Source organism: Eumetopias jubatus, unplaced genomic scaffold, assembly GCF_037043125.1.
Source record: "Eumetopias jubatus isolate StellerSeaLion01/CBP00866 unplaced genomic scaffold, mEumJub1_p1.0 scaffold_4, whole genome shotgun sequence".
Taxonomy (NCBI): domain Eukaryota; kingdom Metazoa; phylum Chordata; class Mammalia; order Carnivora; family Otariidae; genus Eumetopias; species Eumetopias jubatus.
In genome coordinates this window covers 179,550,887-179,567,149 of record NW_028274810.1, presented here as the reverse complement: position 1 = coordinate 179,567,149, position 16,263 = coordinate 179,550,887, and the positions used below count along the sequence as shown (strand labels likewise).

Here is a 16,263-nt window from a genome sequence, read left to right as displayed (position 1 = left end):
CCATTGCTCTGCATGCCCTGCCTTGTTCACTGGTCACATTGGCTGCACACAACTCTTTAACTTATTTCTTGCTTTCTCTCACTTTCCATGCTGGTATGGACTGAACTGTGTCCTCCCCCCTCCCCAAAATTTGTATCTTGAAGCCCTCACCCCCAGTCCTCAGAAGGTGACTGTATGTGGAGATGGGAGTTTAAGGGGATAATTAAGGTTAAAAGAGGTCATACGGGTGGAGCCCTAATCCAATATGACTGGTTCCTTATAAAAAGCGGCAGAGACACCAGGGATGCCCATGCCCAGAAGAAAGACCGTGTGAGGACTCAGGACAAGGATGGCCATCTGCAAGCCAGGGAGGGAGGCCTGAGGAGAAACCACACCTGCTAGCACCTCGATCTCTGACTTCCAGCCTCCAGAACTGGTTAAGCCCCCAGTCTGTGGTATTTTGCTATGGGAGTCCTTGAGAACGAATACACCGACCTATCACATTTTCTCAAATTCCTCTTGACATGCCATTAGCCTGCTCCCACCGCCTTCGCACCACTAGTGACACAGCTGAAGAGAAGTAAATAAAATAGATAAGCTTTGAGGTAAAATTAGAAATAAACTTTCCGTCTCTTGTTTTCCTCAGCTATAAAATAAGTGAGTGTCCATAACTTGGAGACTGTGATTCCAAACCATCTCCTGGAAAAGCGCCTCCTTCAAAAGTACCCAGATGACCTCTTCAGATTCTTCATATTCCATCTCTCATCCTCTGCTAAGACATCTGTTTTCAATTTAAAATATTCACATTTCAACAGCATTTCCCCTCTCTTTCCTTTTGCATTGCAAAATTATTCAAAACAGAATGACCCAGGTGCTGTTATGGATGAAATTAGCTTTTGTTTGTTTCTCTGAGAATTTAAATCCCATTTATAACATAGTTTTTTCAATAAAATATGTTCTGAGTCCCAAATATTCTATTCACAGTGCATCTTTGGAACATACTATTTGTGAATCGGGACTACCCAAACAGGGTTGCATTGAAAGAAGTCCTATATCTCAATGCTATTTCTTTGGCAATATGCTTTAATTATTAAGAGACAAACAGCCTGACCTAATTATAATATGAGCAGAAATCTTTTTTTTTTAAAGATTTTATTTATTTATTTGACAGAGAGAGACACGGTGAGAGAGGGAACACAAGCAGGGGGAGTGGGAGAGGGAGAAGCAGGCTTCCCGTGGAGCAGGGAGCCCGATGCGGGGCTCCATCCCAGGACCCTGGGAGCATGACCTGAGCCGAAGGCAGATGCCTAACAACTGAGCCACCCAGATGCCCCAATATGAGCAGAAATCTTAAGAGGTGGTGGGCATTACAGCTCCATCCTCCAGCGCTAGAAAATTATACAATGAATGGGTTATTTCATTGTGCCACAGGCAAAGGCCTGATTATAACTAAAAATTGGCCTAGACTCTCAGCAGGGTGAGAATTTCTGAAACTTCAATGCATAACAAAATAGAGTATAAATATAAGGTATACGGTACATTAACGAATACCGAAGAGTAGCAGCCTGTGCTTCATTTCCTTCCCAGGCTTACCAGGCCACCATTCTGTCTCTGAGATCCGGGGGCAGACAGCTCAGCTGTGCGCAGGGCTGAGACCCTCTCCACCTCCACTTTATCTTAACAAATAGTGAACCTGCCTTATCACGCAATTTGGGCCTGAGCTCGGGCCAGGTGTGTTCTCAATTCTGTGTGTAACTCTTTCCCAATATTTTAATAGAGTGAATAATCAATAGAGACAAGCAAAAATGTCTGCTTAGCAAAGCAGCTAAATAAACCATTTGCAGCTTGTGGAGCCTGGACTAAGAAAAACAGGGACCGTCCCCCGCCCCCCACTGAGAGCAAAGTGCCTCCACACACATTTACCTCATTCATTCCCTTCACCACTGGCTTCAAACATTTGAGCTCCTACTATGTGCAAGACACCAGTCAGGAGCTTTGGTGAGCTATGGGGTGGGGGGTAGAAAATAGAGTTACCCTCCTGGGGAAATGGCATGCCCCAGAATCTCTCCAAAGAAGTGATGAAGTAAAGGCACTAAGGTCCATATTTCTGAGAAACTGACTGCTGAGTTTGCCTGATTGTCCTGTGTCCATGCCAGAGACCCCCCGTCCCCCCAGAACACCTGCCCTCACTCTTCAGGGACAGCCCTTGACAGATGCACGTTACTTGGAGCACCCAGACCTTCTCCCTGACCATATTCTCACCGACACACTCTAAGTAAACTTCTGAAGAAAAATAGTTTTCCTGTACAGATTTCCCCATGTGTATATATTTTTACGTTTAAAAAAGCAATTTCTGTTTCCAGGGGAATTTAAGTGAATTTCACTATTTTTCCTGCCAGAAAAGGAAAACAAGATTATATACAGATGTGGCACTAGGGGGAAAGAGAACAAATACCTGTCAGTGATCGCCTAGTTCCCTCATCCCTTTCTCCTCCCCAAAGGTTTAGAGGAACCAGAGACCGATCGCCAAATTGGGAACTTAGAAAGGAAAATAATTGTAGGGATGCCTGGGTGGCTCAGTCATTAAGCATCTGCCTTTGGCTCAGGTCATGATCCCAGGGTCCTGGGATCGAGTCCCACATCCAGCTCCCTGCTCAGCGGGGAGCCTGCTCTCTCTCTCTCTCTCTCTCTCTCTCTCAAAAAAATAAATAAAATCTTTTAAAAGAGGAAATAATTATAAATGAAAACCCTAAACTAAAACCACTTTTGAAGCCAGCTTTCTCGGTAAAAAGCAAATGTGGCAAAGTGTGAACAATTGGTGGGTCTGGATGAAAGTGGAGGGTGGTCCCTGTGTCGCTCTAACCTGTTTCTCAGCATTTGAAAGTTTGCAAAATAGCACGTCAGGGAGGTGATAATCCTTTCTCCTGTAAGTTCTCCAGTCTCTCAGAAACTCTCTCATACAAACTCATCATTCTTAAAACTGTCATTCTTTTAATCCAGAATAAATTGGTTCTAGAACTGCCAAGTGGTGCATCTATCTTCCAATTAACTTGACAGCAGATTGCTGGATAAAGTGGTTCCTTAGCAAATGGGGTTGAAGGTACCAGACATTGTATGCTTTTTTTTCTTTTTTTTTTTTTTAAGATTTTATTTATTTATTTGAGAGAGAGAGAACAGGGGGAGCAGGGGGAGTGGTAGGCAGAGGGAGAAGCAGGCTACTCGCTGAGCAGGGAGCCCGATGTGGGGCTCGATCCCTGGACCCTGGGATCATGACCTGAGCCGAAGGCAGATGCTTAACCGACTGAGCCACCCAGGCGCCCCACTGCAAACTTTTTTTCAAACAAGAGTGGGAATTTTGTAAAAATATAGTAATGTTAAAGTTTATGAATGTTTTAAATTTTTCTATTTTTTTTTTTCATGTATCTCTCTATAAATAAATGGACTTCATGGAGTCTATGAAATCTAATGCCTCTAGCTTGGAGAGTGAGGTCCTTAATGTTCAATGTATACTGGTTAATTCAGTGACTACAGTATTTGCTGTGCAAACAGGAGATTTCCAGACCCGGGCCTGCCCTATTCCTTGCTGTGTAGCCTTTTTAACAAAATCACTTTGCTTTCACCGGATGCCAGTTTCTAACTAAAATGAGAGCTTAGACTAGAAGAATCTGAGTCGTCTGTGATGCTCTGTGAAACATCAATGCTGTTGTCTTGGTGTCACTTTCTATGTCCAAGCCTCTGAATTGGGATCAGTCAAGGTGATGTGGAGAAGGGGCTGGTGAGCACGATACTGGCATTCAATTACCTATTAATGAGATGAAGGCTGAAGCCTTAATCCCAACCACCTCAAAAATGTCTAACACTGATCCTGGGAGGAACTGCCTGAGACTCCACAGTGAACAAGTCCAAGCACTTGGCAAGGCAAAGGAATGCCTTCCAGTGTGGAGGGCAGCATAGTTTAACACAGTGACATTGAATGTGATTACATAGTCGGTCCTCATGGGCTCATAGCTGGAGTCACTGCAAGGTGGGGTCCCCAGCATCCTGGCAACCCTGGACCAGCTGAGCATGGCCAGATGATGCTCCCAAACAGTGGTGATTTTAGGACAGAAATGATATCATGGAGTTTGTTTACTGTGGCCTACCCTCAATGACCTGAATTTAAAAAGACAGCCTGTCACTTGGACTTGCCACAAAGTGAAAAAAAAATGCTGGCTCTGGAGCAGGAACAGCTTGGATTCCAATTACTCTGCCATTTGCCAGCCCTATAACCTCGGGTCAGTGACTTAACCTTTCTGGAGTTCCCTCTCTCTCCTCTGTAAGATAGGGGTGATAGGAACAAGGACCCCACAGGACTCTTAGGAGGATCAAATGACATCGTGCAAGGGAAGTGTCCAAGCTTGGACCTGGACCGCAGTAACCCTGAATACATTTAGCCAATAACATATCTCTTTTAGGCTTTACAACCTAATACGTATTTGAAGCTTTACAATCACGTGGTCTCTGTTGCAACTACTCAGCCCTGCAACGACTTTGCAAGAACAGCCGGAGACGCAAACACAAATGCGCTGGCTCGTGTCCCCATAAAGCTTCACTCGTGGCTGTGGAAATCTGAATTTCAGGTCATTTTCGTGTGTCATGAAATATTCTTTTGATTTTCTCGCAACCCTTTAAAGATGTGAAAAACATTCTTAGCTTTCAATCCATAAAAAAACCCAGGTGGAGAGGCACTTTTGGCACACAGTCATATCAATCACCCACCCCGGCTCTACAAGAATAAAGATGCGGAAAAATGTATAGACCCGTCCACCACGTTGTAAAATATGTTAGGGAACCGCAATTAGAAATCTAGTTGAAAACAATTTGCTATAAAACAGAATTTTGGGGACACCTGTGTGGCTCAGTTGGTTAAGCGACTGCCTTCGGCTCAGGTCATGATCCTGGAGTCCCGGGATGGAGTCCCACATCGGGCTCCCAGCTCAGCAGGGATTCTGCTTCTCCCTCTGACCCTCCCCCTTCTCATGTGCTCTCTCTCTCTCTCATCCTCTTTCAATTAAAGAAATAGAATCTTAAAAAATAAAAATAAAAAAATAAAACAGAATTTTGTTTCATCTGGTACCTTATCTAAATAAGTTTAATTTTCTTAATATATAAAATAACCTATGTAAGAGATAATGCCACGGTAATATTAAATAGCAAGATTAAAAATCTTCAATGACCTGTATGAAGTATGGACGAGATTTTTAAGTGAATGAATATTTTACTTTTTCTAAGAGATGAATAATGGACAAAATTGTTGCAGCTTGTCACTAGGTGAATGTTTTAAACATTCTGAAGACTTAAGAACTTAGAATTACACACATTCACACTTTTATTTCTGAAAGGTGAATCCTTTCAAAATTATCAAATGTTACAATATTTTCTTAGTATTTGTATACAAGAAAAAAGGGAAATATAATTTACATATAAATACATACATAAGGGGCGCTTGGGTGGCTCAGTCAACAGTCGGACTCTTGATTTCGGCTCAGGTCATGATCTCAGGGTCGTGAGATCAAGCCCCGCATCAGGCTCCGAGCCGGGTGTGGAGTCTGCTTGGGCCCTCTCCTCTGCCCCTCCTCCCCACTCCCCATGCATGCTCGTGCTCTCTCTCTCTCAAAAGAATATATACATACAGAAATATCAATAAAAATACTATAGCTGATAACGCCAATGTGTAAAATATTTTACCAAAGCACTGTTGTGTACCGTAGTTAAACACTACTATCTAGCCTTCCATTATTTTTCCTTCAACTACAAGCCATTTAAAGGTAAAAAGTATTTAAATAAAACACAATGTCTAGCTGCGTTTAACGAACTCTTTGTATGTTTCATGTGCTTTTAAATGGTCATTTTCATCGTTTTCATTTTAAAAGATATTGCGGGAGAGCTACATTTTCTTCATTGATGCATGGTTAGTAGTACCAGAAAAACTGCCTTCTCTGAAAAAAATCCCCTCTTTAATATGGAATCTAATGAAAATATAGGAAAGATCGTTGAAACCTGACGTAGACATTAGAGTTTCCAGCAAAAATACATTAAAGCATAAAGAGAAAATAGTAAAACCATCTTTTGTATATTCAGGACATCAAGGCCATCATTTTAAAAGCCCTAAATGATGCCTATAGGGAAAGCTGAAAAACATTTTCTTTTGATTAAAGAGCATGATAAAATCATTTAACATGTCTTTTATAATATGCATCTACATTTGACTGTGCTGGGGAGCATGTCCGGGTGTGGTTGTACTGACAGCACATTCCCATGTGGGAAGATAGTCACAGACTTCTGGCTGGGCCTACCCACTCCTTTTCCTTTAAAAGGGCTAATAATGCTCTAAACTTCTTGCCTTCTTTAGAGACACATGAAACCATCACAGGGGCTGGACAATAAAAGGGTTATGTTATAAAAAAGAAAAAAAGATATCCCATATCTAGTCAAAGAATCATGTGGTTTCACTAAAACGTGAATTTGTACCTTTTTTCATAATTATCGGGTGGCTTTTATAAAAATAAAGCTGTTTCCTTAAGGGGGAAAAAACTTTTGCCAATCAGAATATCTTCATTCTGGGAAAAAAAAAAAAAGACTTTTTCCTCTGAAAATAATGAACTTCAGTGCCTGGCTAGATGAAAATTCACTGACTTATTCAAATGAAAACAAATTATTGTGCCTCTAGAGATGAGGTTTTTTTTCACTAGCACGGTCTGAGATAGCATCTGGAAACTGTCATCAAAATGTTAAGATTCAGAAGCAAGCATCTGTGTACAGAGTTGGACCCCGCTGACTTAGTGCCACTACCACCAACGGTGACCGTCCAAAGGGACAGATACATAATGGCGGTCTGCAGGCTGGTAACATCATCTCATGTCCTCTGCTTCCAACCATACGTTCACAAATGTTTGAATTTATATTTAAATTCAATATCATTTAATGGTGGTAAAATGCCCAAGCCTGCACGGGACTGGTCCAAAGGGGGACATTTAACCTGGCTCTCCACAAGCTCCAGTTCAAAATAGGAAAGCATCAGAATCAAAAACTGCTTGATTTCCTGGACAGCAAATATTCTTCCCGGACATATTGTCGCTCCTGACCCAAAGGGCATGTAGTAATACTTTAGCTTGATTCCATTACTATAGAAGGTGGTCTTTGTCTTCCCATTTTCATCAAGATATCGATCATATTTAAAGGTCTGCAATAAAAATACAAAGAAAACAGAACTGTAAGATAGTTTTAAAGGAATTTATCGGTTTCTTGACCTGGACGCTCCAGAGAATAGTTTTCTTTTTTAATCCAATCTATTGGTAATTTAGCAAATTCCCCACCTTGACTCAGAAATTAATAAGGAATAGGAGTTTAACAAGAACTGATAGGAACAGAAAAAGCTTTATAATACCTTTCATCCTGCCTGGGTGACTAGTTCCTCCATTAGGCAGAACAAGAAGGAAGAGTTCAGATTAGAAACTAGAAGAACCAGTATATTAGCCTCTCATTTTCTGGATTTGGGAGCAGCAATTGTTAAGGAAAAAGAAAGGCAGCAGCTTTATGATGATGATTGCAAACATAATCTAGCAGAGATGATGTGATGACAAGTATCAGGAATTTTAAAATTCAGGCCATCATCCAGGTTTTCCAAAATATCTGAATATTGGACATAATTAAGAAGACAATGCCTATGGCTTCAATGGTTAAGTCAATTCTGCAATGGCAAATGTCCTCTTATTTTTTAAAGATTTATTTATTTATTAAAAAGAGAGAGATAGAGCACCTTTTGGGGGGGGCAGAGGGAGAGGGAGAGACATAATCTTAAGCAGACTCCTCGCCAAGCACAGAGCCCAACACATGGGGCTCGATCTCATGACCCATGAGACCATGACCTGAGTCCAACGTTTAACCGATGGAGCCAACCATGCGCCCTGGCAAATTTCCTCTTTATTTCCATCTGGGTAGACATCACCTGGATATTGAATTTTGATGAACAGTCACTTACCAAAGGGTCTGGGTAGATTTCTGGATCAAAATGCATTAACTGCGGGTAAAGAGCTATGATGTCATCTTTGCGGATGTTATAGGAACTGTCCTGGAGGTGCAAAGTGAAATCCTCTTTAGCAGTCCGGATGTTCAGGGAGGCACTGGAAAGCCTCAGAGACTCCTTGATGATGCTATCTAAATATTTTTAAAGGAAGAAACGAGGAGAAGGAGGAAAGCAAGAACAAATCACGATTTAAAGGCCTCATAATATGGAGTCTGAAATACTGCTAGCAGATTATAACACAACCTGAACAAACTAGGGGAAGCTGGCCAGATAAAACTTACCCAATTTTTTTTTTCTGTTGCCACTATGCTGTAATCAATGATTCAGTTGTGTCTGAATGTCATTTTTACCTGATAATCTGAGTTTATGATAATCATTTTGTAAGGATATAATCTTCTTGGTTATCAATGGCAACTAGATTTTATAATTTTATGGAAAAATAATCTTATTTCCACATGACACTAGACATCTAATACAATTGGAAAAATCAGTAACTCACTTTTATGTGAATTATTCAAAGTTTATTACTTCTGAGATTTAATATACTGATATCATTTTCATATAGAAATATTTTTCCAGATGTTTAATGCTGCTTCAGTTCAGTGTTTCCAAGACCCCATTTTTATGATTACACTACCCGATGGTGTGTGATGGTGCCTTACTGTCTGGTAAAGATATAAAGGGACAAAAAGAACCACCCTGCAAATAGCTAAAATATGCAGATCCAATGAGAAGGTCTAGCGTGACCTTCCAGCCTCTATCCTTTTAGCGGTCATGTTTTAGGTGGTCATCATATGATTGTGTGTAAAATCATAACCTGTCAGCCCTTTCTTTTTCAAATGAGAAAAGCAAGTCCCCCCAAAATGCAATGACATGTCTGGGGTCATCCATGGTTGGCAGAACGCAACATAGAACCTATGCTTCTTGCCTCATGTCCCTTGCACTAAGACCTGCTACCCCTAACAACATGCACTGGGTTCTTTCCTCAAGAGAAAAATAACAAAAACAAAAAGAAAACTCTTTATCACTATAAACATAGAGTATTTTTGTATTTCTGCCAACCACAGAGAAGCAAAAATAAGAAACACAGAATAACCTTCAATCCCATCACTCAACCCATGCAGCTAATTGTAATGTCTCGATGGTACTTTTTCCTCCTTTATTTCATGAAAATGAGTAATATGCTCCCATTAATCATAACATCAGTGATAAGGGTAATAATAATAAAGGAGACAGAGTAGGGCAGGGCAGAGAAGCTGTTGAGAAGGTAGGGTCAGGAGTCTCACATTAACACTGTATCTGGTTCCACCATTCCATCCCAGGTACGAACTTAACCTCTCCGTGTCAGTTTCTTGATCTGTTCTATAGAAATTAGTCACCAGTCATAGGATTGCAGTGAGGATCGAACAGGATCACACATATGAAATACTTCGCTTAATGCCTACAGGTAAGTGCATAATAGATACTGGCGATCACTGTTTGTGGGACACAGTAGATGAAATGTAACACAGTAAGCATACCTAACACTGGCATGTCATTCAGTTGCATTTGATTCAAACAAATAGGACTGCCGTCAAAGCTGAATTTTTGGCCAGCATTCTCTAGTGTTTTATTCACTTCTTCAGCAGCTGCTTTCATTGCTTCAGGGCTCCTAGCAAAAGTGGAGAAAAGAAGAGATGTACAGAAAATAAATGTTTTCTATACCAAAAGATCTGCAAACAGGAGTTTTCCCCTTCTTTTTACTAGGTGGTCAGGATACCAGAGAAAGTAGGAAAGGGACATTTCCCAATTACTTTTTACTCCATTTTGTAATTGTGTCTGAATCCTTGGATATTAGCCAGAATTGTTGCCTTAAAAGGCCTTGCAACACAAAAGTAAAACTTTGGCCATGCTTTTATAGATAAATGATTCTAATAAAGATTAAATGGTCAGATTAGTCATATACATAACAATTGAGAAGGAATATTGCGTGTAAGATTAACAATTATAAAGTATTAGCTAAATTGCAAATGGATGTCAAAATTTACCCTGAAAACCCATACCACGATTTCAGGTAGAACAACAGCTTTTCCATTCTTGTATCGTTCTAGCACTTTAACTTGTAAAATGAATGGTAGTGCGTTTTAGTGCATGGACATTTACTGGATCCTTTGTGCCATGGGAGGGATCTATATAACACTATTGCAGTAAATGAGTCTCAGAAATGTTTGACTGATAAGTATATGTGTGACTGTCATAAAATGGCTACTATTACCCTTATGATATTACATTGATGTTGTAACCTTACTGAAAATATATGAACTTACTCTGGATGGAGATCTCTTAAGTAAAAACTTGGGAAGACATTTAACATTTGAGACAGATTAGTATGGGGTTTTTATATCTGAAATTGTTTCTAATTTTTTTTTTTTTTTGAGAGAGAGAGAGAGAGCGCACACATGCGTGCGTGGGAGGGTGGGGCAGAGGAAGAATCTTGAGCAGGCTTCATGCGCAGGGCAAAGCCTGACGTGATCTCACAACCCTGAGATCATGACCTGAACTGAAATCTAGAGTCAGACACTTAACCGAATAAGCCACCCTAGTGCTGCTAAATATTTTTTATATTAAATACATAAAATTGTCAGCCATCAGTGGAAATTTGGCATTCCAAATGCTATGGTATAGTAATTTTGTGTCCATGTGACACTAAACACCCAATTTAACCAGAATAATCCAATAAACCATTTGAATGTCAAATTTCTAAAAGACTAACACTTTGGAACACAGTCATGTTATGTAAAGTATGTTACATACAATGTTTTTGTTACATACTTTTAAAAGGCAAAATCTCGCCAAAGCCCATCAATAATAATTAGTAGAATTGATCCATAGCTATCATAGTTGGTCAAATAAACAGTAAGACAGAAATTACTAATGGGGTGGAAACAAACTGTTAATACACAGAGGACTAAGGCATAGGCACTGCCCTTTCACTGTCCACAAGTCCGAATCATTAAGTACATTTTTATGATCATGAAGACAGAATTCATCAACTTAAGGAGGCATCATGAGGAACAGCCTGGGGTTGAAAGCAAGGGTTCTGGGCCCAGATGGCCTGAACTGACCCTATGCAGTGCATTCTTCCCCCTGGAAAGGTCTCTGCTTCCACAAAATGAGTGTGCCAGGCACGGCTGCTTATGGTTTTGTGAGGATTGGATGAACTGATACATGTTAAACACTTATAAAGTAAATGTCACATTCTTGATTGATAGCATGAGAAATTACCATGATTTTTTTTTTTTTAGTTAAAGCAGTAGCTTTTCTGCTTTCAATTAAAGTAAAGAAATAAATGGATAAATTGCTAGTTACCTAATCATTTGAAATAAGCTCCAGAAAGTCGCTGGGATGGTGTTTGCTTGTGACGCCCAGAGGATAGCAAGGTGTGTCTTAGCCTTATCCATGTCATCTAAGGTGGAAAGCATGTCATTCAGAAACCTGACCAGTTCCGAGATGCGGTCTCTCTTTCCAAGGTTCTCATGCCTCAAGCCCTCTGCCAGTTTTTCCCTAGCATGGTGTGCGGTCTTGAACACATGAATGGGGAGGCCTGCTACCAGAGCCGGAAAGATTTTGTCAAATTCCTTGAAGTGGTCAAGGTTATTCAGAATGAGTCCTTTTTGTGCATCTTGCCCTGTAAGATCTTTGCCAAAGAGGGTTAAATACCCAGCTTCAAACATCACTCGGTAGCAGAAGGAATACATCCCTTCCGTCACCCAGATAGGCGTCTTTGATTTAGATACCAGCGGACGTCTCATGACAAATTGGAGGTTCTCCATCATGGCTTCTGTGAGGGAATTCAAGGCATCGCCCTGCAGGGTTTTGATGAAAGTTTTACTTATATTATCAGTGGTATTTCCATCACTCGGGTCAATGCTTCTGTGCCCAAATGCCTGCCGATAAATGAAATGTGTGAAAAAAGAGATTAAACCTGATGCAGTGCTAGAAAATGGCGGAAAAACAGATTAGAGACTTCCATAATTCTCTCCTTGTTAAAAACAGGGCAGGAGGGAAATTGGCCTTTGTACATACAATTTCATAGCACTTTCCAAATAAATGGTAAAATCCTACCCTCTCTGGAAGGCCAAGTTGAAATTCCAGCCCTTCAGTGAAACTTCTGGCAACCATGAAAGTTGTCAATTTCTTACTTTCCTTATGCTACTAAATCTATTGGCATGTTAATTTGGTATTAATCCGTATTTGTCTTAGTCATCAATTCTCTGCTACATTTATTGTAGAGGTACTTTAACCAGACTTTAGTCTACTTAGAGCTGAGACCGTGTCTAATATTTCCTTGCAGAGACTCACTAAATATTGGCTAGTTGCCGTCTCTCTCAAAGAACCTCTCAGATTATTCCTAAGCGACGCCCAAATATCTGATCAGTTGCTTGACAAAATTTAAAAGTTGTGTGGCAAAAGTGTGGTAAAACAATTGTTTAGTGCTAAGTTTCTGCCACGTGTGCTCTGGGAGTTCCGTCGATGCGGTTGACATGAAGGAGTTTGTACCTGTCTTCTTGATACAGTGCCACCTGTCTCAGTAAAATATTTCATTTTTATTTCACTCTAGGTGGTTAAGAAATGATAAATCTATACCTATTTTGACTTTTGAAACAATTACTACCAAGAGGTTCTGTCTAATTGGATTCATTATATTTCTAAGAATCTCCATGGAAGGATAGCTCTCTTCAATATCTCCATTTTTAAGTCTAAGTACATCAAAAGGCTTAAGTAGACTGACATACTAAAAAGTAGAAAAAAGCTGAATGCTGTATAAATGGGAAACTGGTTACCTTTGCAGAAGTAGTGAAGTGAAACTTTTTCCAATCCAGGTATTTTCCATGGCACAACACCTTCTGGTATGACAAGGGATTTGTGATGAAGTGGACATAGTTTCCCATCAATCTGCAGGTGAAAACGTGACCATGTTTCCTTTGATTTGCTCTCAGGAACTCAAGAGGATTGGCACCAAATTTCAGAGCACATCCCAGGTATGGAATCAACCCATTCTCCAGAGGTGGTTCACCCATTTGTCTGTAAGACACAAACATATGATAAGTGTGGGAAATTACACATTGTTTTTATTTACACCTGATTTAAACTTTTACTACTGACTTCAAATTTCAAAACTCTACAGTTATAGATAGTTCCTTTGTTGAAGGGGACCTGCTCTTTTACTAAAATAATGGGTTTTATTAACCTAGTAACATGATATGTTGGTAAAAATGATTGCTAAATTCATCCATCCATCCATCCATCCATCCCACAAACACTTATTGAATGTCTACTATGTGATAGACACTTTTTCCAATGATGAGGATAAAAGGGTCAACAAAGCCAACAAGATTCTTCCTCTCAGTACAGAAAAAACTACACTCTAGTGTTTATATTTTTCCTAAACATCATTTGCCTGAGTCTCTCAAAATGTTTTATATGATTGTTTTCTTTAAAGATATAAAATACTGAATTGCAGAGAAGATGGCAAAATTGAAGTTTTCAAAATCTTCAGAGTTTAAAGACATTATTATTCTATAATGATTGTTGAAGATAAGAATCTCATTTGAGAAATTAGCTTATTATAAAATGAAATTAACTAAGGTAAGTATTGATAGGATCACCAATTGTGATTCAACACTGTTTCATGCTATTTGTTGTCTCTTTTTTATTGAAGTATAGTTAACACACAGTCTTTCATGCTATTTATTTTTTTTTAAGATTTTATTTATTTATTGGAGAGAGAGAGAGAACACAAGCAGGGAGGAGGGGCAGAGGGAGAGGGAGAAGCAGGCTTCCTGATGAGCAGGGGTTCTTGACCTGAGCCAAATGCAGATACTTAACCGACTGAGCCGCCCAGGCGCCCCTCTTTCATGCTATTTTAAATGTTTTTATTAAATAATATAAACATTAATTTTCCAACATAAACTCCTATCCCTCTTGACAGAACTACTTAGCATAAAATAATTAATGTTCATTTTATGAGTTCAAAGATAAGTAAGGTTAACAACTAAAACTAGAAATTATCGGACCTGAATTAAAATACCTTAAAGCATACACACATGCACACACACACACACACACACACACACACACACACACACACAACAACAACTTGTAAACGAGACAACACATAGCAATCTACATAGCTGAAGATATGCTGTGGGTAATTCTAGCTTTCGGAGATTGACATAACAGAATACTTACATAGCCCTCCCCCAAATACTCCTTGAACCAATCAGAAGGTAAATAAAAATGGCTATGTATGTGACCCTATTTGTATTTCTTGTCTTCTTGAACCCATTATAAATAAATGACACATAAATAAAAGTGATGTTACCTAAATTTAGCAGTTGCCCGATTTACCATGGTTTATTATCATTAATGAGAAGAAGATAATAGAATGACCAATGCAGGCTCTGTGCTCTTGTCCAGACCTAGGCTGAGTCTATCCAGTACACAAGAACTAGCTGAGAAGAGAACATTCATTTAGTCAGAGGATCTATTTAATCCTCATGCTAGAAAGAAACCTTTTCCAATACAGACCCCACTTACCACTTGTATCCTTACTAATCCAGACTTCATCTTTATATGTACCCAGAAACATACACAGAGACCTTATAAACTTTTTGTCACTTATGTTTAACAAGTTTGTACATTTTTGCATGACCATGGGTATGTCAATACTAAAAGGGAAAGACTGTCATTCAATCTTTTATTAGATGTAATATGATACCACTTCAAATTTGTAAATTATATCTTAAATTTAAAGTTTTTTGGTTAAAAAAAGGAAGAAAATGCTAGTGAGTCTAAGTACAGAACACCAAATTTATTACATAACAACGAAGGTAAAAGAACTTTAAATGAATGAACTAAAACGCAGCTTAAAGATAAAACTTTCCTTACCTTCTCCTCATTCCAAGAATAAGCCATAAACAACAGCACACTGCTACAACAATCCCCCAGATCAAAGATATGGTCATCATTTTGCAAATCTAATGCAAAACTTCTGAAGAGGAGAGTCTCTGATTAGAAAGGTAAGGATGTCACTGAACAGAGACTCCAGCTAGACTTTTATATAAGGTAAGATCCTACACTTGAGTGACCAAAGCAAACAATTAACCATTTGTTCAACCTATTAGAAAAAAAAAATACCTGGCCTTGAACTAAGTCCACAGGTATCAGAAGAGGTTCCAAAACAATCAGAGACCTGCAATAGTTGATAAGTTGAAGGTCTTTCAAACAGATGCTGACTTAACATTCAGACCTGGTAACAACAGTTACCAGGGTTGCAAGTTTAGTATGCTTATAAAAGGACAAAACATAAACGTGTTCAAGATGAACATATCAAATAGTAATGTAAAATATAATAATTTCAAGAAAAATAAGTATATGTTATCATTAAGCTAGTGGTTGGATCTTGTTACCTTTTGAAGAAGAAATCAATTTAAATGATTAACAAGAGATATGGTGGTCAAGTTCAAAAGAAAGAGAACTGAGTGAAATGATTCTGCTGCTTCATGTTTCAGTGCTTTTACCAAGTCATAGATAATGTACTATATATAGTAACACGTTACTTATCTACCATTCTCAAGAAAGCATCCCACATAAGTTCATCTTCCAATTAAACAATTTAAACATCACAATTTTATCAACCATCTTTGCTAATTTAAAATGTTTATTAATTTTTCTAATTGTTAAAGTAATACAATTTCATTTTGAATCATTTAGGACTAACTGAAACATATCTTGGTAAAAAGGGAAAGTCAATTTATAATTAACCTCCCTTACTACTCCCCACTCAGAGGCAACGACTGTTAACTGTATGGTATGTATCCTTCTAAATTTTATTTCAGTGTACACATATACATAACTTGAGCACCTATTCTGTGCCAAGAAATCTTCAAAGATTTTCTGGTTACAGGTGTTAACAAAATGGACAGATTTCCTACTCTAACGGGGACTCTATTTCAATAGAGAGACAGATATTTAAAATATAAGTGTTAATAAAATAAAACATGGTATAGAAAGTATTGGGGATGAGAGCAGCTTTAGATGTGGTATTCGGGGAAGGGCTCTCTGAGGAGGGGACAGACCTTGTAAGATCAACAAGGGAAACAATAAAGCCCAGGAAAACAATAGAGCCCAACACCAGGCCACAAAGCACTCCATTTATTGATGTCAGTCAGAGAGTG

General features: G+C 39.0%; 1 protein-coding gene across 1 annotated transcript; it reads right to left on the bottom strand.

The window, feature by feature from the left end:
• Positions 1–6,901: 6,901 nt before the first annotated feature.
• Positions 6,902–15,054, bottom strand: CYP7A1 (cytochrome P450 family 7 subfamily A member 1). Its single transcript, XM_028112940.2, has 6 exons — positions 14,975–15,054; positions 12,868–13,108; positions 11,393–11,970; positions 9,565–9,695; positions 8,000–8,175; positions 6,902–7,201 (listed from the first exon to the last, which is right to left on the bottom strand). The coding sequence occupies exons 1-6, from the start codon at positions 15,052–15,054 to the stop codon at positions 6,902–6,904; spliced, it is 1,506 nt and encodes a 501-aa protein (XP_027968741.1).
• Between the last annotated feature and the right edge of the window lie 1,209 nt (positions 15,055–16,263).

What these genes read in the sequence shown, in the direction of transcription:
- CYP7A1 (XM_028112940.2), bottom strand. Translation starts at nt 15,054, where the DNA reads ATGATGACCATATCTTTGATCTGGGGGATTGTTGTAGCAGTGTGCTGT. An exon ending in ATTCTTGGAATGAGGAGAAG is followed by an intron (nt 13,109 to 14,974) that starts GTAAGGAAAGTT and finishes TGTGTCTTACAG; the next exon opens with ACAAATGGGTGAACCACCTC. An exon ending in AAATCTACCCAGACCCTTTG is followed by an intron (nt 7,202 to 7,999) that starts GTAAGTGACTGT and finishes TTTTTATTGCAG; the next exon opens with ACCTTTAAATATGATCGATA.